This window comes from Crocodylus porosus, unplaced genomic scaffold, assembly GCF_001723895.1.
Source record: "Crocodylus porosus isolate Cpor-Errol unplaced genomic scaffold, CroPor_comp1, whole genome shotgun sequence".
Classification (NCBI taxonomy): Eukaryota; Metazoa; Chordata; order Crocodylia; family Crocodylidae; genus Crocodylus; species Crocodylus porosus.
Window position 1 is genome coordinate 122,237,392 of NW_017728943.1, and position 22,512 is coordinate 122,259,903.

Consider the following 22,512-nt stretch of genomic DNA (forward strand, 5'->3'; position numbering starts at 1 on the left):
CGTTAAAACTAAAAATAAAACTGATCTAGTTGCATCTTGTATTTGATTGTTGTATAATAAAATCTGTCTCTCTCTGAACAGACACCAAAATCAACGCCTGGAATTTCTAAGTGTAAAACAACCTAGAAATACACTCACCTCTCTTGAAACATTAAAATCAAATATAAGGTGTACACTACATCTATAGAAAAACACATGATTATAAAAAAGGGTATCATTTAAATTCAGCTTTACTTTTCAATGCAAATTAAACAATGAAATTGAAAATAAAGTTAGACAGTTCAGCTGATCCACATGCACTATGTTTTCCACTTTTTATTATTTTTCCTCAATACAGTTAATTTCTGTCTACAAAATGCTTCAATTTTTGTGTGGCAGCAGCAAAGTCATCATCAGCCACAGGAAAAGAGTCACATAAGATTTACAAGAATCTGGCTAAAATGAGGAAAAAGTACAACTGACAAACTACACTGTAAAGGAAGGCAATCATTGCACATAATTCAAACAACATACATCAACACAGCACTGCAACTGCAGTCAAATTTATACTCAGTTAAATCAAACCATGAATAGAAAGAGGAGGGTACTTCAGCCATAGGCGATATACTTTTCAAAACAAAATCTGAAAACATGTAATGTTGATCAACTTGTGCAAAACTAATGAAGAACCAACATTTATTAACTACAAAAAAACCCCCTTCATTGGACAAAAATACATAAAACTCCATTTTCATTTTTTGGAAATTTATTATTTAAAAAGGCTGAATAAAATACCTGAAAAACTATTTTTTTCATCACACTACATATAATTTTAAAACAAAAATTATGGTAAACATCCAACAGCAAGTTGCAGCTCTTGAGAAAGGTTTTCCATTAGGTTCAATTTTTTAAAATCGGTATCTTTCACTCCCCAAGCTAAGGAATAATTTTAAAATGTTCAAAAATGTGGGTCATGTCACTGCAAATATGATAGATTTCAGCAAAGCATTTCAAGTGAAGCAAATGGGGTCTCTCTTTTTGGTGGTTAGTAACTGCATCTCAATAAGAGACGTGAATGTATTTCTTATAAGCTTAAAACAACTTTTTGTATGGATAATATACATCCTTTAAGTACTTCGACTTAAACTTCTAAAATTAAAGTTAAGTGTACATATATAAAATTCTTTTGAAAATTAAAAGTATTCTTCAGAAATATGTATAAATATAACAAATTACTATCTTGAATGATCTAGAAACAAATCTGAAAGTGTTGCAGTAATTTTAAAACGTAAAATCCTGACAAATGCCTTTTGTTAGATTCTATATTGTATATATTTAAATACACAATTTTTGATGAAGACACACATTCATTGGTTTATGTAATTTTCAGATGTACACATATAAGACTGTTCTAAGCTCTCCATATTGAATGTATGTGCTTATATACAAATAATGAACCTGAACTACAGAAACATGAAAATAAAAATTAACAATCAAAATACCAAGTCTGAATTAAAGTGCAGGAAAAAATTCAAGTTTAAAGTTCAGGTGAGATCAGTGCTACTTCTTAAGCAAAGGGAAAAAAAAGGAAAAAGGAAAAAAAAGACTGCAAAAAAACCCCATCACCTTTGGATATAGCTTTCTAATGTGATCTGTCATGCAAGAAACACATAGCAGAACTATGTTTAAAGACAGACAAGTAATACAGTTATAAATTAATGTAATACTTCGTAAGTGTTCATTTTCCAAACAACAAATCTTTCAAGATGCCTGGGGTGTAACACTTTCAGACTTATTTGGAGTAGACACATATTTACATGAAACAACATTCAGAAGAAATAATAATTTGGCAGGATTCCCATGTTGAAGAAAATCTTCTTCAGTTTCAACGTAATTAAATGCGACAGTACATAAAAGACAAATAGCAGCAATTTCTCACACTTCCATCAAAAGATGAGAGAGGAAAGAGTTATAGAGTTCAGTTATATTTTGCTATTCTTCCAGATACAGAGTAGGAGGTTAAACAACTAAAATGCCAACCAAGAGGACAAATGTGATTCCCCTCTCTTTTCAGATAAATTCACTTTAGAGGGACTTGACCAATAACAGCAAATAAAAATGAGTATCATCATTTGCCTCAGTATCATCTCTTTGATGAGAAAAATGACAAAACTAATGTTTAAGATTGAAATGCAATTAGAAGAGTATGTGACTCATATAACTAAGAACCATCTGTGAATTCATTTTTAAGAAATGAATGTTATGAACTTCAATATTCAAACAAAAACACATAAGCAGCAGAAATAAATGTTAAAGAAATCGCATCAGATTCTTCAGTCCAAATAAACCAATATTTTTCCTGTGTTAGCATATACTTTCTCATTCCATTTAGTCTTCCTTTGCTTGCAGGTAGTTCTCTAATGCTTCTTTCTGGAAAAAGCAAGCAAGTTTCCCTCTCAAACCAGTGCCAGCTTTCATGGATCTGACATTATGACTTGTTGATAAGTACTTCTACTAGCACCTCTCCCAGAGATTGATCAAAATAATTCTCCAATAGATTCCTGTTGCTCTGAAATGCAGTCCATACCTCAAATCAGGTTAGAGTATCAGCAACAGAAATATTTTGAAATTGGGGAGGAAGGAGAAAAATCGCACCTCTGATTTTAGAAATAAATTATCTAGTAATCTTGTTCTCTGCTTTCTGAACTGCAAGCAAACACAATATTACTTTAATATACAAGAGGCAAAATGATACCATAAAAATGTGTCACATGAAGTGCTAAAATGATGCAGGCCAAGTTATCATGTAGCTGGTGTTAAATTAAACCCCATATCTGTGGGGAAATAGTCAGAATTTAGAATGGTAACTTTTCTCTACATGCTGGACCACTTACAAAAACATATAAAAAGTCAGGGTTTTTATGTTGTGGTGCAGCACAGAACGATAGAATACACAGTACATTTCCCAGATGCAGACAACAGAACTTATTTATTGCCTTTTAGTTTATTCCTTTTCTCAATGAGATCAAATTAAGTTAACGTACACAAATCTAATTAATCAATATGAGTCACAAATTCTGAACATATTTGGGGGGATGAAACTGACAATTTTCTTTTTACTTTCTTGAAGAATCCATAATCCTTTATATTTTGTATCTCTCAAATAAGCAGCCATGTTTCCTGTAAACATTACTAAATTACATTTAACCATACCAACCAGTTTTACTCTGGGAATGCTTGAAGAAAAGTGCATAGCACACACATATAGAGTTAAGGTGCTAGGAGGAGTCAATTTTATTGATTCTTACAGGAACATTTCAAATACAACAGCTCTTACTTTCTAATTATTCCCCACTGCAAAATACAACCAGGCCTATTTCCAATTGGAGATTAAGAAAATGATTAGTTTAGTTTCTGAAATGCAAATACTTCTAAGAATCTCTCTTGCTCTCTCAATTTAAACTCTGGCCATCCCTACAGATATGGCTTTGGTGCAGCAATTATTAAATTGGCTCAGCTGCATGAATTTTTTGCCTGACCAAATTTAATTAATGGTCTGCCACTTCCTGAAACAAAGAACCTCTTAACTGGTCATTTTCGATATCAGCCCTATGTATAAGAAACACTAGTTTTATCAACTAAATCCAATTTTTAGGTAAGCATTCTTCAGTATTTGAAGGGACTACGATATAAACTTAGCAGCTCTACAAATAAGATTTGAGAAATCTGCTCGAAGACTAGACACTGATAGTTATAATTAGCATTAGATGCTTGCTGTAATCCATGCAACAGCATCTCCACTGAGTTTAAAAATGTTTGAAACCTGAGTCCAAGGTTGTTTGATTTGGTAGGAAAGAACTAAAGGGGCATATATATCTTAGCTGCAGGTTTTGCTTGAAACCAATCTCAGCAATTTTAATGGCTGTAAAGATACATTCTGTTAAACATTTATAAAAATTCACAGCATGAAGGAAACCTACAGCCAATTCCAAACATTTTACAAACTGAACCAATAATAATTTTTGGTGAAAAAAAATCCTATTTAGCTAAATGAAACAAGATAGGTAACAGACATTGAAGTATTCTCCTCATCACGATGAAGATGTTTTCACTTTTCACATTGCACAGCCATAACACAAATGAAAACTCCCAGCATGACACACAGTTGAGTCATATTAGTCACTTGATATTTTTAATGCAAAATTATTTATCCTCTTGTTTTGCACTTGACAGAGTATGGTGTGAATACAAGAAAACTAGATCAGGGGTCCAAGAAGAGACTACGTAGAGGTCAACTATGTATACATTTTCAAGATGGACTTTTCAAACTTCCAGCTTCTCTGATAAAAAAATGGCAGCAAGAGTTTAACTCTTCTTCAACAACAACAACAATGACCAGTCTTAGGGAGGACAGGTGTAAGTCAGCTGTTAACAGTCCAATAAGACAAACAACTTTATTCCAGCTCTTGGACCCCTGATTTATTGCCTCCCCTCACAGGAGGGTGAAACACTGGCAGCAGTTACAATAGCACAAAAATTTGGCATATGAAATTTTAACACAGGATTGTTCCTGCATTGCCCCTGCCCATCTCACATGACATTTCTCCCCTTCATTCTACCTCTTTTCCATGTGTCTTTTATTACTTGCTCTATTCCCGAGCTCTCATTCAATCCACAGCTAACACTCCAGTTTTTTGTCTCTCTCAGACATAATGCTCCTCAGTTAAAGCCATATGACTGAGGTAAAACAGGGTATATGACTTGTGCTACGAAACAACAGTATCCAATGGTGAATACTCCTCTTAACTCCATGGTCCTGAAGAAATTAAGTAAAAGACAAAATATTTTTTTCCTCAAAATAAAGTTAAATAGATGTATTTGGATGTGGGGTGTCAGAACTGGTACCACTTCTTGTCCTTGTACTTCAACATCATCTACAAATAAGCACAAAAAAGAAAAGAAAAGAAGGGAATCTATCAATACAGTTAATACTTCTATTTACTGATGCAATCAAATACAGACTAATTAATTCTTTATTTTACAGTCTTTTTTTTTTTTTTTTTTTACAACAGCATCAGTGTCATGAATTTATTTACATGAATATGCTGAAGAATCGTGAGTGAGCAGAAAAATGCTGTTGTGATAACATTGCTAAGGGTATATTTGTTGCTGTTCTTCTGGCAGTAGAGAAGACAGACAGCAAGGTTCTGGGACAGGTAGGAAGACAAAGAGACTTGGAAAAACAATGAAGGGGTAGGAAACTGTCTCTGGTGATTACCCAAGGTAAAAGAGCAAGAATTTCTGGAATTGTGAGTGTATAAATTGGGTCTACCTTGGTTTAAAGACCAGAGGACTCATGTACAATAGTGTTCACTATACATACATGAACAAATAAACAAATTACACTAAACATCTGACACCGTCACAGGAATTTCTTTTGCCAAAGAAAACTGACTTAAGGCCTCATACAGACATTCAGTTTCTCTTGGGGGAGTTGCTACTCTTCCAGTAGAAACCACAAGTGTACAAATGTTCAGGTGTTTTCTCCCAGGATAAAAATGGCCACTCCAGGAAAAAAACAACCTGAGAACAACCAGGCTTAAATCAGTCTCTGGAGAGTTTCTCCTGGTGAAGCAAATGTCTGTATGTGCCATGGCTTCTCTCAGAAGAGAACACAGTCTTCCAGCTTCTTCCCCTTCACCCCCAGAGACAGTGTCACTTGCTGGACTCTAGTGCTCCAGAACACTCCCCTTTCCTAATCCCAACATTGTGCTCAGGGAAATGCAGGCAGTGTTGGTCAGCCAAGCAGGTCTGCCGTATGCAGTACTGCAATCTGTTGGCTAGGCAGACTAAAGAAGCCTACAGACATATTGAAACGTGTGCGCAAGTATCCCCCTTTGGCTGCAAAGTCAGAACTGCAAGCTCTGCACTTTTCAGGGTCTCAGCATTCAAATGTCTGTACACATGGCTTGGGGTAAGTTTCTCCCTCAGGTTATTTGAATATGTGTATGTAGCCTAAAAGTATCCATGAAAGTGTACCACATCAGCTATTTGTTACACAACCAAGCTGTGCCTATGAGCAAGTCTGGTTATTTCAACAGAAATGTTACTTCTTATTACTTAAGATAAAAGTAAAGTTCTGTAGGAAAACAAAGGAAGTGTCAATTATTAACCATAAAGTTTCCCTGTTTGCAAGTGTTCTGTTTTTAGTGAAGGTAAGTCAGAAGTGTAATGTCCACATCTCTGTCAGCTTAAAGATCTAATAATACTCACCTCATGAGCATGTTTAGAGAAAGAATCAGCACTAGAAAGCATAGCTGCCGTTCTTTCTTCCAGGTCTCCCAGTTTCTGTCCTCTTTCGTCTAGTGCCAGCCGGGCTCGTGCTAGTTCACCAACAACACCAGATGCTGCTCCTTTAACACCTTCGATACCACCTGGCCCTGGGATATGCTGAGCAAGACTCCTTGATGCCTTTCCAGATGATGATTCTCCAACTTGACATATTCAAAGAACAAGATAACAAAACAAAAAAAAAAACAACCCAGAAAAATAAAATTTCTTACCACGTGTTAATTTTTAAACCAGTGCCTAACTACCGTATTTACCGCAAATCAAGACAACTCTAAATCTAAGACACACCACCCAAAATTAGATTCTAGACATGGAAAATATATGCATTTGTTATAAATTTTCCATGTTTAGAATATAGTTTGTGGAGGGTCATCTTAAATTTGTCCCTCCCCCACCACTGCTGCAGGCAAGCAGTGACACGGGAGTCTAGTGGCCTGATCCTTGCTCCCTGTCCCCCATGACCACTTGCCACCCTGGCTCCCAGCCTCCCTCCCCAGTGCCTGTGCAACCCTTGCCTGCCTGTACCCCCTGTTGCTTCACCCCACCCTCCCTGCACTGCTGTTGTCTTGCCTCCCTGAGTCCTACCCCTCCTGTCTGACTTCCCTGACATTTGCCCTGCACTGCACCTGTACCCCTGGCAACTGTCCCCCTCCACCACTTGCCCACACTTGTTTGGTCCTCTCTGCTGCTTGTCTCCCATTGCTTATCTTTCTTTTTCAAGCTCTGGCTCTTAACTGGGGCCCTGCTCTGGGCTGGGGTAAGAAGGACAGAGCACATGCTGCATCAGGCCCTGCTAGTAGTTCTTGGGGTGGTGGCAGCTTCAGCCCTGGCCCCAGAGCTGGGGCCACAGCTGTTGTTGTTGTGTGGCCAGGCTGGGGCCAGAGCCTATAAAGGAAGTTGCAATGAGAAGATAAGTGATAGGGGTGGGGAGCAAAGATGGAAGCAGGGTGGAGTAAATGTTTTAGGGGCAGGTGGTAGGTGAAAGGGGCAGTGACTGCAGCTCTGAATCCAACCAACACTGGGCTTAGAGTGGGAGCTGTAGCTGCAGCCATTGCCCCTCTCTCCACTTGGACTCAAATTAAATGAGGGGGTTCCTCCTATGGTAAGTGGGGGAAGCCTCATTTTATATTTGAGTAAATATGCTACTTAATACCAATAAGCTCCAACTTCAAGATAAAAAAGTATGGTGGGTTTAATCCAGGATGCTCCTGTAATTAAATACGAATAAGCTTTCCCCAGTTTTTATACCCTATTGTCCAAAAAAGGCCATTAAACACACGTTACATGTTACTATAAAATTATGACGCTTCTCATTAGTAAAATAAGTGCGATTAATTTTTGCTTGGGTAACTAAGGGCATTTATACCCATAATGTTTTTGTCCCACGATGTGCGGGAGATCTGTCACTTCAGAGCAGACTCGATTAATCAAGTCTGTTCCACACATGAGCTGAGGCGAACTGCGCTGGGCTGTGTGAAGTTGTATAAGCAGTGAAATGCATGTCAGTGTATAGAAAATGGCGGCAGTGCACTTTTGAACTAAAGCGCCTCCAATTTGTTTTAGTTCAAAAGCATGCCTTCATTTTCTCATGCTGCCATGCATTTAGCCACTTATACAACTGTAAGTGTCACAGTGTCAGGCACTTTTCAAAGTGTCTGGTGCTGCAGTGCTTACATGCGCAAAAATGCCCTAAGTAACTAATGCCGGTTCTGCCTAGAAACAGTACTAATTGCTTATTATAAATGATGGCAATTTCATTAAACAGGTTTCTCCCCTAGTTCAAGTTTTGGGACTAAGTGACAAACTTTACTGGAATACTTATGTCAATAACAGGGGCATGCAGTAAAGTGATTTGTGGTCAAAGCAATGGTATTCACAAATTCCCAGTGTAGAGTAAGGTTGGCAAAATTTTGCTTAAGTCAGTATAATTTATTTCACTGGCAGGAAGGAATTGTGTGTGGGTGGGTGGGTGGGTAGAAAAGATCATTTTTGCTAGTACAACCTATCTCCAAAAGTAAAAGCACTTTGCTAGGATTGGATACCAGTGCACTTATACAAACAAAGAGCTCCCACTGAAAACTTGGCCCTAGTTTAAAAAACAAAATAACTATCAATAGCATAAAAATCCTCATTGTAATTTCAAGAATGTATTTTTAAATTAAGTTTATATGCATTTTTATAGTAATCAGATTATTCATATTTCTGACTGAAATGAGTCACTGCATTGAGATTTTTCGATTGGATTCCATATTTTTGTACAGAACAATTTTCATGTTATTTATTAATATAAGAATTATATCACTAAGCACTTGCAGAAGGGAGAAATATTAATTTATTGTTTCATTTAGCTTATAGTCAGCACCTGTAATTGTAGTCACACTCTAGTTAAGACAGGTACACTGGAGATGATTTAGATGATTATGAAACTTTAATTTTTCAAACTGAAATCTGATATATTTATATTTAGTTTGGAAGTATTTTAGGAAATCAGGATTTTGAGGTAACACTGCGTATGTACACAGATTTTTCTAGTTTTGTGTGAGCTGAGTAATGAACACTTATCCAAATACAGTGGTTTTTGTAATACCATAAATGAGCTGCCAACATTCCATTAACACTACAAATGCAAAAATGAGTGCAAGGTTCTCCCCAGAAGATGATCCTTAGAACATACTGAGAACATATGTGCATGCAATGTTGAGAGGAATTTCATTTCTAATGAATAGGTGCATGGGTAATGGCTTTTGATAGCACATAAAATGGAAGCGTAATACCCAAGCAAGCAAGCTCCTTGGTATAATTAGGAGTTTATGTAGGAGACAAATACTTGTCCCTCCAACTGAATGCTCACAGGATAGAACTTTCTAATTTTGTCTAGCAAGTGTCTATACATGAGTTTAGTTCTTTTAGTTAAAAAACTAAAATACCATATATACTATGCAGTAAAACACTAGGCAGATTGAAAAAAAAGCAGTGAATTTAAGGCTGTGTGAAAAGCACCATTTTGTTTTGATTTCTGTTTTGCTGTTTCGAAGGGACAGTGTTTTGTTTCACTGTTTTGAAGCGCTGTTCTGCTTCGTTTCATCGAAACTGTTTTGCTGTTTCAATGTGTTTCAACATTTTGCTCATAGGCTATAATGGGGAATCATGGAAAAGACTATAACTTTGTTATTTCTCGCCTCATTCAGATGAAAATTGCAGGGATGGTAGCCCTTTCTGAGGGCATGAAGCTTGCTAAGTTTCAAGGAGATAGGTGCAGGGGTTTCTGGGAAACTGCACCTCAAACTGTTCAAAGCAAAACTCGTGTCACTTGCCGCCAGCAGCAGCCTGTTGTCATCCCTCACGCAGATCTGGGGGCCCACACCCACCAGAAGGGTGTGGGGCTGTGCTGGACTTTTCTGGGGGCACATGGACCCCCAGATCTGCGCATGACAGCAGGCTGCTGCTGCCAGCTGGGACCAGTGTTGGACACAGCCTGTGCCAAGGACTGGGAAGACTGGTGCTGCCGTTGGCCCCAACTGGCAGCAGGAGCCTGCTGTCATTCTGTGTGCAGATCCAGGGGTCTAGTTCCCCTGGGAGGGCTGCAGGGCTGTGCCAGACTCCTCCTGGGGGGTATCTGCATGTGGGATGACAGCCGGCTGCCACTGCTGGCTGAGGGCAGCACCAGAACTGAGTTCCTCCCAGCACTCGACACAGGTGGACAGACTCAGGTGCTGGCACTGGGCCCAGCTGGCAGCAGCAGCATGTTGTCAGGTCCCCCAGTCTGTGTGCAGGATGACAGCATGCTGCTGCTGCTGCCGGCTGGGGCCAACGCCAGCACCTGAGTCTGCCTGGTGCAGCCAGTGATGAGCGCTGGGAAGAAGCAAGTTCTGGCACTGCCCTCAGCTGGTGGTGGCAGCCTGCTGTCATCCCACATGCAGATCTGGGGACCTGCACCCCCGGGAGAAGTCTGGCACAGCCGTGCAGTCCTCCCGGGGGTTGCTGGCCCCCAGATCTGTTCATGGGATAACAGCAGGCTGGTGCTGCTGGCTGGGGCCAGTGGCAGCACTAGTCTTCCCGGCACTGGTCCTGGCCGGCAGTGGCAGCCTGCATCATCTGGGGACCTGTGCCCCCCCCGGAACAGCTGGAACATTCCCTCAGCTCCCAGTTCAATTCCCCATGTCCCATTTCGATTCCCCAGCCCCCTGATCACTTCCTCCAGCTCCTCCTGGGTGACGTGGGCCCCTGGATCTGCAAGCTGAGTTACAGCAGGCTGCCACTACAGTTTCAGCGGCATCCTGCTGAAACCCTGCATGCACATGCAGGGGCCTATGCCCTATGGGAAAAGCTGTGGAAATGATCAAAGAGCTGGGGGACGTGATCAGAGAGCTGGAGAACTGAACAGGGAGCTAGTCAATATCAGATTAGTCCTTCCCCCTTCTTCCCCCACCCCTCCTTAGTTTCTGTTTAGTTGCACCAAGCCTGACTTTGAATCTCAAAACATTTTGAAATGTTTTGAGTGCCCTCATTTTGTTGAAAAGCTCTGTTGAAGCCTTTTGTTTCATTTTGATTTCACTGTTTCAAGCTTGAAACACGTCAAAACAGCTTTGAAACGAAGCACTTGTCAAAATTTTACACAGTCCTAGTAAAAATAATCATGCAGTTACCAGAAGAGTTACTAGTGACCGAGATCTTCTCCTTGTATCGACTATGTACCTATTTTCACTATGTGTAGGCTCATGCTTAGAGCCTTTGATCAGCTACTTTTTGCCACTGCACAGGGAACTCTCACCCCACCCCTACATGTGCCTCTTACATAGTGGTGCTCTTTCCTGATTTTCTCAACTTCTTAACTGGATGCTGACGTTTTTTGATCTGCTCTCTTTGTGGCCAGTTCTGTGGTACAAGAAATCCATTCATAGCCTTGGCTTATCTAGAAGGTTTTATCCTGTGGAAAGGAACTCTTTCCCACACCTCCCTAGTTTGAGCACCATGAGGCACAGATATTTTGCAACTGGTCTACAGTACATACTTTCACCAACAGAATACTATTTCTGCTGGCAAAACAGTATCCATCCATACTCTTAACTTCCTTTAATACTGTAACACTTTTCTTTATGCTCACAGAATAACATGAACTTTGCAGTTGACAGTTTATGTAGATGCACACAAACTTCTGAACCATAACAGCTGACATTAGGGCCTCCCAGGAGGCCTTGCACATCCTGCTGGAACAACTACCATAGTGGAGCCATGAGATTCCAACAGGGGCCACTCAGAACCACCAGAATGCATGTATATGTGCACATCATCTAGCACCTTGTTCGTGGCAGCAGAAACCTTAATTAATGTTCTTTTAATGTACATTTTACATAAAATACTTAAATATTTTTATGTAACTACATTGCTTTTCTTGTGTGGAATTACTGCAGAGTAGTAACAATAACAACAACAACATAATAATTAAAAAAAAAAATCATCTTACAAAGTTCTTCCCTGTCAAGAGACTGGGCACCGCCTCCAAACAATCCTTTAAAGAACCCCCTGTTTGGTGCTTCTGGAGTTTCTACTGGAGTAAAGAGTTCACCCAACATTTCCTTTGCAAAAAACAAACAAACAGGTTCTATTACTACCAACAACATATGTTCATTTTTTTTTTTTTTAAGACACTGACAAATGCACAATGTTCCTGGAGTACACTTTCATTTTATCCAGTGATTTTCAAGGTCTGAATGTCTCAAAGCAACATTCTCTCACTAGGATCTATCATTCTCTCTCTCTACTTGCAGTAGATATACAGAACTACTTTACTTTGGTAACATTGCAGAGAATTAAAGAATGGGATTATACAATTATTCAATGTTATCCAATGTTCTTAATACTTTGAGATTGTAATTAATTACTGCTGCTAAGAAACATTTGTGAATATAGTATTCTCTCAAATAAAAACTTGGGTAATACCTATTCATTCTTGCCAAAACTATATTAAATACTACTCATTACATCTTCATTATATCTTCTCTATATCAAATTTACATCCACTCATGCATGTAGTTGATATTATGCCACCTTCTCTTTTTAAGAATTACATTACTGTGAAAGTTCAAGACTTTTCCTTAGCCTAATGTACATTAGGGTATGGACAACCAGTTTATTATTGTGGTAGCCCACCTTCATCATATAAATAAGCACTTTTTTTCCCTGATTCACAATATGCAAAGTGGAAGGATTTAAGAATATATTAATAAAAAAAAGTAAGAAACAGTGCCATTCCCTTTGCAATACAGATGTGGCTCTGAAAAATCACACGTATATTAGATTACTTAAAAGGTAAATCATATTAGGATGGACAATGATTAGCTATCTAGCTGGTCCATCCATCAGTTTTTAGAATAAAATCCTAGAATATCATTGAGATAACAGCCAAACTCTCATTGACTTCAAGTGTATCACAATTTCACCCCCAGTGTTAGAGTATTGTCACACTGGAATCCAAATGTGTGAGAGCAGCTTGTGTGCGCATAGCCAAGACTGATTTTAAACTAGGTAGTACAGATAGTAAACAACAGCGTAGGTAGAGCACTACTGGGGCCAGCATGGGCTGCAAAACCCACCCAAGACCATTGGAAGACTTGGGTAGCTACCCTATGGTGAGCTCTGTGCTGCTAGCTACTTCAAAAATTCACACCTTTAGATTGCACCACAGCACATACTTGGAAAACCCTGCAAAGTATTATCCTTTCAGAAGCACTTTTTAATTTGGTTTTACATTTAATACAGAGGTTCAATAGCAAGGAAAATAACTAGTCCAGAAAATAACTAACAAATGTCCATCACTTCTAAAACATCATGTAATGTAATATCATGTGACAACTATACATTTGTTATGGATGTCAGAAGATTCTGTCCTAGAATTTCTATTTCAAAAGATCGCACCTTCCCAATGCCACTAGAGCAAATGTAAGTGATTCTACCTTTGATCATACATTGCTCTGAGATGCTGATGTCCTAAATCCCTACTCTTTGGTTCCATCCATCAGGTGAACACATTGGGTGAGGTGACAAGTTAGGACAATGCTGGCTGATTTTGAAAGTTTCATCCCACATGTTTACAAGATAATAACTAAAGCTTCTCTCATGAAATAACCTGTGCCTACACATGAAAACACATCCTACTTACTATTTAATGGTCAGGTCCACTTTATCTAATGAATTATTTTGAATTAAGGCAAAGAAAGATACTGAGTAGCCTCAGAATCACACCTGAATGCTTAACTATGTCCAATTCTGCACTGCTGTTGAAGGTGTCATGGTAGTTTTTCCAAAAAAGAAATGATGCCCCAATCCTTTGCTGTAGGAGGAAGGGCCCCCGGGGAAGTCCTGCCGAGGTCAATAGGTCTATACAGGGGCACAGTGATCCACTTGCAAAGAATGAATCACAAGTCAGGGCCTACATTTGCTTCCCCCCCCCTTTTTTTTTTTGCAGGGAAAGGTTGGGGTGGGGGAGGGGTGCTGGCTGCATATTCCTGCTACTAGTATTCAACATGCTATAGGCAAAATTTGTACCTGAACTCCACCCTTGTGCCTTCATGTTTCTGAGCTTTCTGGCAGATAGTGCCATCTAGCGTAATTTAGTTACCCTTCAGAAACTAATGAACGGAAACCATTCTGGGTTACTTTACACAAAGAATGTGGTCAGAATCTTTTATGAGCTCTCATGTCCAATATGCACCTCACACTGGCACTCAGCATATTCCTTATATCAAGGCTTGCAAAGGGTGCTTTGCAAGGCAACTGTCACAATTCCTGCAACTGGGAGAACATGTACCTATATAAGACTGGGTTTCTTAGACTCCCTTTATAGTACTCCCACTCTCCTATACACCACACATCCATGCTGAAGACTCTCACCCTAGGTCTCTGACACTTCTATGATATAATGCTTCAACCCAATAGTTCCCTACACCACTTTGGCTGAATGAACTACTGTCACCCTCATAATTTCTCATGGACCACCAAGATGGTACCATCAACCTTTTAATTGTAAGGACTGGCAGATCTCCTTATAGTTTCTCCCATATGTCCTTGCAGCCTACAAGTTCGATGAGAAGATTCGTTGTGGTCCACACAAAATTCTGTGGTTGATAGTGGTTTATTCAGCCAAAAAGTTTGGGAAGTACTGATAATCAAAATACTTTGAGTGTATTCTCCTTTGACACAGAAGCATGCAGCTTGGATTAGTTTGGTTCTGATTGGAGGCATTTTGAAATACTTATCTACCTAAATTATCAAGGAAGTTTCGTATGGACCAAGGATATGACATTAGCAGAGAAAGCGTGTCCCCTATAAAGAGAAAAGATGCTTCAATACCACTGGAAGGAACCCCCCCCCCCCATCCTAGGCCAATGTTTACCTCTGATTCATCAGCAGGCATGCTGTGCTTTATACTTCCAAGCTCACAAGCACATGATAACTTTTTTAGAAGGGGTCTTAAACTACCATGTAAACATCCATAATGAAAAGCTGAGGCCTCTGGTGGAACCTTACTTCAGTAAAAAGTACAGTCATTTTTACTGTTTACCTGTAGATTTTCACAAGTTTCTTGACTGTAGGTGATTCTCTGGATTTCTGTAGGCGAGACAAGATACAATGCTTGCCCATTGTTGGTGAAGCAGAATGTTCTGGCTATCCGCATATTGGTGAGAGGCAGGTAGTATACATCCAACAATGGCCTTAAACTTGGCAAACTTGAGAAGAGAATTAAAAGTTCATTAAAGTTAAGGAAGACTGAATTTTTAGTTATTAGTATTCAGTTTCTCACTTATATTTATACATTACAATCTTACAATCACAGCCTTTCTGTTTTTATTTTCTTCATACTAACAGATACTTCAAAAGACAAGATTTAAATAGGTGCCACTCAGTGACATAAGACCTCACAGATAGTAAATACAATATGCCATATGCTTCATTCCTTGGGATTAAGACCTAAAATATCCATAATCTACCATATATTTAAAGTGTGGTTGAATAATGAATTTCAAACATAAACTACTACTATGTCATCACCAATAAGCCATAAATTTAAGCAGAATGTTTAAGGGTGGGTAATCTGATTGGGAATTAAGTTTAAAAAGCTCATTTACTCAGAAAAGTCATGTGAGATTTGGGTATGTTGAAGCTCTTATGCAACACTGTCAATATAGAATTTTTTAAGTATATTTTTTCACAAAGTCTATACTGAAAATTACAGCATTTAATCCATCCAAGATTCCTGGTTTTTTCATCAAGAGAAAAAAAAATTCTGAATAAGTAACTAACAGGAATACAGGAAAACAGGCAAATAAAGTATTTTTTTTAAAAGACAACTTAATCACAGAGTGAATCAGTCTTCCTTTTACCTGGATTTTACTGCATTCAAGATGAAATAATCATAAGGCAAAGCTTTCAAAACAGAATTATAATCTTAACTACGTTTGCATGTGTGGGTCTCTGTGTAAAGGAGGAAAAGCTCTTCAGAGTGGGGTAACATATAAACTATGAGTATATCTATACTGTCTTTATGGTGGTCTTGGGACACAGCCCAAAATTAGATAAATTGGAGAAAGAATCCAAGCAATGCTGCTTTGTAAGTGATGTGGGTGCCTTGCATATATCTGAAATATAAAACACTATCTAGAGAACTGCAGACATATTGATCTCAGACAGAGTCCACCTTGATCATCATTTTCATCTTCAAACAAAAACATAGTAATGCAAAATCATTTGAGCAAGGCCTTTTAGTTATGGCATCTCCAAGGTAACTGGTATCAAACCAAAACAAATTGTGTAGATTTCCTAATGTCTTGAATTAAATTCAAGTAGAAAAGTAAATTCTTCTGAAGTAGGATGGCATGAGAAAAAGCTGCCTTTACAATATGTTCACTTAAGCAGAATTACAATAATACTTTGGAGACAAGTCTGTTTACTGTACTAAACTACCTTTCTCTTGTAAAACTTGACATAGCATGGATCAGTTAATAAAGTTTGTTGTTCACTCTGTAAGCTCAGCCACAAGGAGAAATACATAGTTATTTAAAAAAGAAATTATCAATCTGTTACGAGGGACACTTTAATTGGAGTGTGGGGTAGTAGGATCAGAATGTTTCAACCCTTCACCATCATGTTCAGTTAGGGTTTGTGGACATAACTGCTTTGTCTTTGACCAACAAATCATTGACCACCCAGCAGACAAGTAAGGCTAGAGAGCATTAATTTTTAACTTGGATCCAAAGAAGCGAAGTTCAAGCAGCTTTTTGGCAAGCCAAGTGAAGGAGCCAGTAGTACTGTACCATAAATCTTTTTTCTTAGGTAATCTTAAGTCTCTCTAGTAGTAAAGGAGGACTTGAGTCACTTGCTTTAACTTCACGACCCTGGAGCAGGAATCAAACAGTCAAAGTGTTTCAGTAGGTTGAATGGAACTAAATATTTTTGTTCCGCCTTCAGTCATGCAAGCTCTTTGTAACAGGCATTAGCTCTCTGCAACAGAACTGAAGACCATATTGACTAGCCACTGTGGAATTACAAGGGACACTGTACTGTAAGATCTTCTGAAATACGTAAGCATTTTTACCATGGAGGCTTGTCCCAACAGAAAGACTTACAGGGTCAACAGGATACCTCTCTTGCTAACTGTCTTATGAACAACCAAATGATGATTCCTACAGAAAAGTGAGATTCACCATTTCCCTGGATCCAGATAATGCTTGTAAAGTTCTATCAGGAAGCAATATAGTCTGTATTCACATTCTTCTTTTCTGTTAAATATAAGGCAACTCAAATATCTTGTAGAGCAGAGCTTCTCTCCACTCCTATACAGCTTGCCTGCACAAGGAAGTACAGTCTGGTACCCCTCTGCTTGTTTATGTGAATTACAGTGGCCTAGATGTCTTTGTTTGAATCAGAATCACTTTGGAGGAGACCAAGTTTCTGAAGTACATTAATGTGTATAAGACCAGATATCTTTAGAACTCACACAGACTAGCACTGGTACTGGAGAGAGGAAACGCCAACCAAAAACTATTTTGATGCATATGTGGTTTCTACTATTAGTACAGGTAGCAATTGGAAATGTATTCTCTAGGGCAGAGGTTCCCAATCATTGGGCCATGGCCCAGTACCAGGCCATGCCAGGTTGGCTGCGGGGTCATGGCATGAGCCCCCTGCTCAGAGCCCTGTCTGTCTGCCCAGGCAAGCAGCTTCTGGGGTTATAGCTGACCTTCTGGGGTTAAAGGCAGATGGCAGGGGAGACCTGGGAGGGAGGAAGCCAGTTCTACACACCCCGTCCTGCTCCTGCCAGGCCACGGTAGAAGAAAAGGTTGGGAACCACTGCTCTAGGGAAAATTATTCCTGGTTCGGTGCTAGGTCACTGAGACTAGATATCACTCATAATATAACTAGGTTGTGAAAGTCCCTGCATTAGATGCTTCTTGATTATCAAGGCCCACCCTATACAAGGTCAAACATTCACAGAACTGACCAAGCTTTCAATTGCATAACCTTTTCACATGACCAAAGGTCTTCAATTCCTTCATAATCCCATGAGTTAATCCATATTTGGTTGAGCTCCAGGCATTCTTTTTGACTGTACAGAACAAGATGAAACATAAGGTAGTTTACTATCCAGTGCTGAAATTTAATACCCACAGACAAGTGTCCTAGAATTGCCAACTGAATTAACAAACTGGGAGACACCATCCAGTGCAAATAGGCTACTGTTACTCCCAGGTATTTTATGAATCCAGTAGTGTCAATGCTAGCTCAAAAAAGAATACAACCATGATAATATTCATTCTGTAGAGAGAACCTAAAATACTTCCAAGTTCTTGAGACAATCTCCAAAGTATCCACAGGCCCAGAACTCAGCGTTAGTCTTCTTAAATATGACTGCTATTTAGAAATCTAGAATTTCTCTTTGACTACAAATTAATTCAGGTCATTACTGTCTTTCATTGCCCAGAGGCCAGCGGCTTCAGGATACAATAGAATCTCCACCTTCGTGGCACAGGATACTTTGGCTATGAAGCTGGCTTACAGGATATGAAAGCAGGAAAGGGACTGTGATGACAAAGGCAGTGCCAGCAGCTGAGCTCTCATGATCAGTGACTGAAGCCTACTCAGCTTTGTACTGCGACTCTGGCTATGTACTAGATGTGGGAGACTTCATGAGATGTTATACTAAGGAATTTGAAGAGTTCTCTAGGTGAGTGCACTTGGTGATATCTGCAAACTCAGAGTACTCATGTACAGAGCATTCAGCTTCCAAGGATACAACAGATATCTGAAGTTAATGATATAGTTCTGTTGCCTGGTCATCACTTGAAACTGATGAATAAATCTCCTCCTTTTTAAAGGATTGAGGGAGGAAACAACACCCTGAAAGAAAAACACATACCACTCAAAACAACTAGCTCTGGAAGTGAAAAGAGTAAAAATTCTTGAAAAAGCTATTTAAGAAAAGTGTTGAAATTAAAAAGTCAAAATGATGAACAAGAGTAAATACGAAAAGGACCGAAGTGCCAAGCCACACATCAGAAGTTGAAACCATTCAAAAAACCAAGTTTTGAGCTCTCAGAAGCTAGAAAATGGTATCTTTCTGCTATGCTTATATCAGCAGTGATTAAAGAGAGTCAATAAAACAAGCTGAACAATTCAAAACTGGACCTGACCAGAAGACACACTGAACAAAGAGAAATGGAGCACAGTGCAGTTGGAATAACATAGGATAGCAGCTTAAGTGGCTGCTAGAAGGGTTCAGAACCTGAAAAGCGCTCCTTTGCTGATCATGGTAAAGAATGAAGAATTTGGAAGATTTCAAGGACACCTGCTGAGCTTGTGTGATGAGGTGGTTCATACTGTTACTTCTTCCTACTGCCTTTAGGAAGCAAAAACATAGTATGCAAGAGAATGATATTTTTCCTACGTTAATGGAAATTCCTATACAGATGAACTGTTCCACCTGTCAATATGTTTAGTAGCCTGGCCCTTTGATATTTAGATGGTTAAATATGACAATTAAATCAGAAACCTAAAGGAATGAAAGATTTCCATTATCCATTTAAAAATACATTTCTTTTAAAATGAGGTATTTCCTTAAACAAAGGATTCCAAGAACAGTTAAACTGAACAAACTGTTTCACATGGTGCTGAAAGCAGCAACAATATCAGTTCCTCTATACTAAGTCTCCTATCATTTTCAGTACTTGTGAACCTGAAATGACATTAAGGAGATTTTTGAAAAAAAATAAAATCTGTCTTGTGTAGGCGGTGACTAAGGGTACTGATAACTTTTTGGCTCTCTATTCTGTACAGGCAAGCATGAGATTAAAATTCCATTTCTGCTTCCAGTTATTTATTTTATAGATTAGCAAGAAATGAGAACACTGTAATGAAAGCATAAGCAGCCTTGGAGGACAGAGTACAATAAACTTCAGTGACTCCTATGGAGTGGCATTAACAGCCTCATAGGTGAGTAACCTCTAGTTTTTATCTGGAACCCTTACAGCTGAGATTAATCTCTGAGGTTGCTGAAACAGGGGTGGAGGACAAGTTAGAGGGAAAAATTAGGTGCCCACAGAATTTCATGAAGTTTTCAAAAACCTAGCTTGATGAAACATCAGTAAAGTAGGCAGTACTACACAGAATGAAAATGAGAAATGGAGACAAAATTCAGAGACAGAATAAAAACTTCAATAAAAATAATAGTCACGGGGTAAAGGAAAATTTGACTTATTATAGTTTGCCCACCTCCCTGACTATAGTAACAGTGGAATTCTTATATTTTAGTTTCTACCTACCTATACTTGTCCAGTCAGGTACAAAACAACAAGGACCTCAAAAGTCATGATTCACTGTTAATTATTAATGGTTTGTCAACTTTAATATAACGGCAATTTGAAAGTACCTTCTTTCTAACCCAACTACCTGATATTTTTATTTAGAGGAAAGAAAAGGGAAGGTGTGTTATGTGTTGACCTTGGACCAATAGTGGCTGATACCAGATCATAAAAATAGTTTAAAGAAGTTCAGTTCTCTCCTTTACTACCTGAAGCATAAAGAATAAGACAGATGCTTGAAGAACTTTACTCACAGACAAATTTTAACTCTTGCTTACTTCAGAAATATTGTTTGCCTTTTTCAGGACAAAGGAAAATGGTGTAGCTAATACTGGAGTAAAATGTCTAAAATGGGAGAGATATGGAAAAGAGAATTAGACAAACAGAACTCCTTTGTTTGCCTTACCCTTTCCTTCTGCAAGTGCCAGTTTCTCCCCTTCAAACCCCTGTACAGCTAAGCCCTTGCTTTTATCTTCGTCATAACTCATTCCTTCTTTCCCTCCCTATGCTTTCAAACCTCCAGATTTAGCCATCTCTCCTACTCAAAACTTCATTCTCTTGTTCAAAATACTTCCCTTTCTTCCTTCTCTCTCATTTTTCATGGGACTCTATAGTTCATTACTTATAGAACATTCAACTTAAAAATATATTTTACTTCTATTCTGACTATTTAATTTAGATTTAAGTTACCTGAGGCAGAGACAATGTGATGATTTACAGTATGTCTGTATAGTACTCAGCATAAGCAAGAGATGATCCCTAAAGGGGAAAGCTTTTATTTCTACTCATAACTAGATCCTTGAAGATCAACCAATCAACTCAGAAGCAACACGTGGAAAGAAGAATGGATAAATATCCAGACATCGGATCCATTATTTTAATGGTGAATCTCTTGTGATCACAGGCTAATGGTAGCCTGAAGGCATCCTCCACATCCATAAGGGGAAAATGATCAATATCCAAAGCATTAAATCTCTTCTCTACACATTTCACATGATTCTAATACTGGCTGTGAACTCTAACATCTCTGCAGAAATCCTAGTTCATTTCTTGATGTGTTTTATGATTATAAAAAAATTTTCTACTTCAAGCACTAGGAATGCTTGAGGGAGTAAAACTATATGAAACCATTCAAACACTAATTATCAAAATGAATATTTTAAGAACAAATTTCCTAGAAATTAAAAAAATTCTGAGGGATGTGTGTATATATACCCCCACCTCTACCCCCCCCCGCTCAGATTTTTTTAAATATAAAATTATAATACATAATTTCAATTTCTGGGAAATATATATATAAAATGTATACGTGATATATAGATGCATGTATCACACATACAGTGTGTGCATACACACACAAAGACTTCAGCAGCATATACACACACGCACTTCCCCCCCACATTTTTCAAACAGACATAACTAAAAAAAATGGGTATGAACACAAACATTTAAAAAAATAAAAATAGCAACTTCAAAATAATAAGCTATATTGTTTAAACACAAGTTATCAGGCTATTAGATAAGGCAGGACACTGATTATGGAGAAGGTATTTCCAAGATACAGTTTTAGAAGTGTCTAGCAGGGAACGCTGATCACGTTCTCTTAGTTCTGAAACCTATGAAATGAGAAAGGATCTAGTGTTGCCAATATGTCCAATTTTATCACTGGCCTCCCTCATTTACATGTATTTCTGACATTTATTGGTGATCCTGCACTAATACAGGCACCTTAGAAATGAAAATCCCCAGAGTCTACTAATCTTTGGAAATTATGGAGTTATAAGAAAATAATTTTTTTTTTAACTCATAGACATATGTCCCATAATATTCAGCCACTTCTGCCATTTAAGATTAACAAAACATAAATTACATTCCTGTATACTATTCTGTGGTGGCAAAGACCAGTATGTAGGGCCAGGACTGTTTTGGACTGGTTCTTTAGAGAACATGACCAGGGTAACTATCCATGTGCACACACTTACCTTGTGGTAGATAAAAGCTAAATCACGGTAAACTCACTTGCTTTTTTAATTTCAATGCAATAAGCAGTTACCATTACAGCAGAGGTCTGCAGCCTATGGCTGTAATGGTAACTGCTTATATGTCGTCACACCAGACAACAAAGCTAACCTATTTAACGACTTCTTTGCTTCCATTTTCCTAAGCAGGGACCAGATCAGCCACCCCCACTGGGATCCCCTCAGGCCCCAAGGGAGGTTTACCCAGGCCATGGGTCAGTGAGGATCTAGTCAGGGAACTTCTGGAGGGACTGGATGTATTTAAATCAGCTGGTCTGGATGATCTCCACCCCAGAGTGATGAGGGAATTA

At 38.6% G+C, this 22,512-nt stretch overlaps 1 protein-coding gene across 5 annotated transcripts in view; it reads right to left on the bottom strand.

The window, feature by feature from the left end:
* Positions 1 to 291: 291 nt before the first annotated feature.
* The window catches only part of STXBP5 (syntaxin binding protein 5), a 204,330-nt gene continuing 182,109 nt past the window's right edge, over positions 292 to 22,512 (bottom strand). For all 5 annotated transcript variants that reach the window (XM_019550115.1, XM_019550113.1, XM_019550112.1 and 2 more), the window contains 4 exons: positions 14,891 to 15,056; positions 11,795 to 11,906; positions 6,253 to 6,473; positions 292 to 4,913 (listed from right to left, as the gene is read on the bottom strand). In XM_019550115.1, coding sequence (XP_019405660.1) covers positions 4,872 to 4,913; positions 6,253 to 6,473; positions 11,795 to 11,906; positions 14,891 to 15,056 — 541 coding nt within the window. In that variant the 3' untranslated portion in view covers positions 292 to 4,871. The remainder of the gene's footprint in view (positions 4,914 to 6,252; positions 6,474 to 11,794; positions 11,907 to 14,890; positions 15,057 to 22,512) is intronic.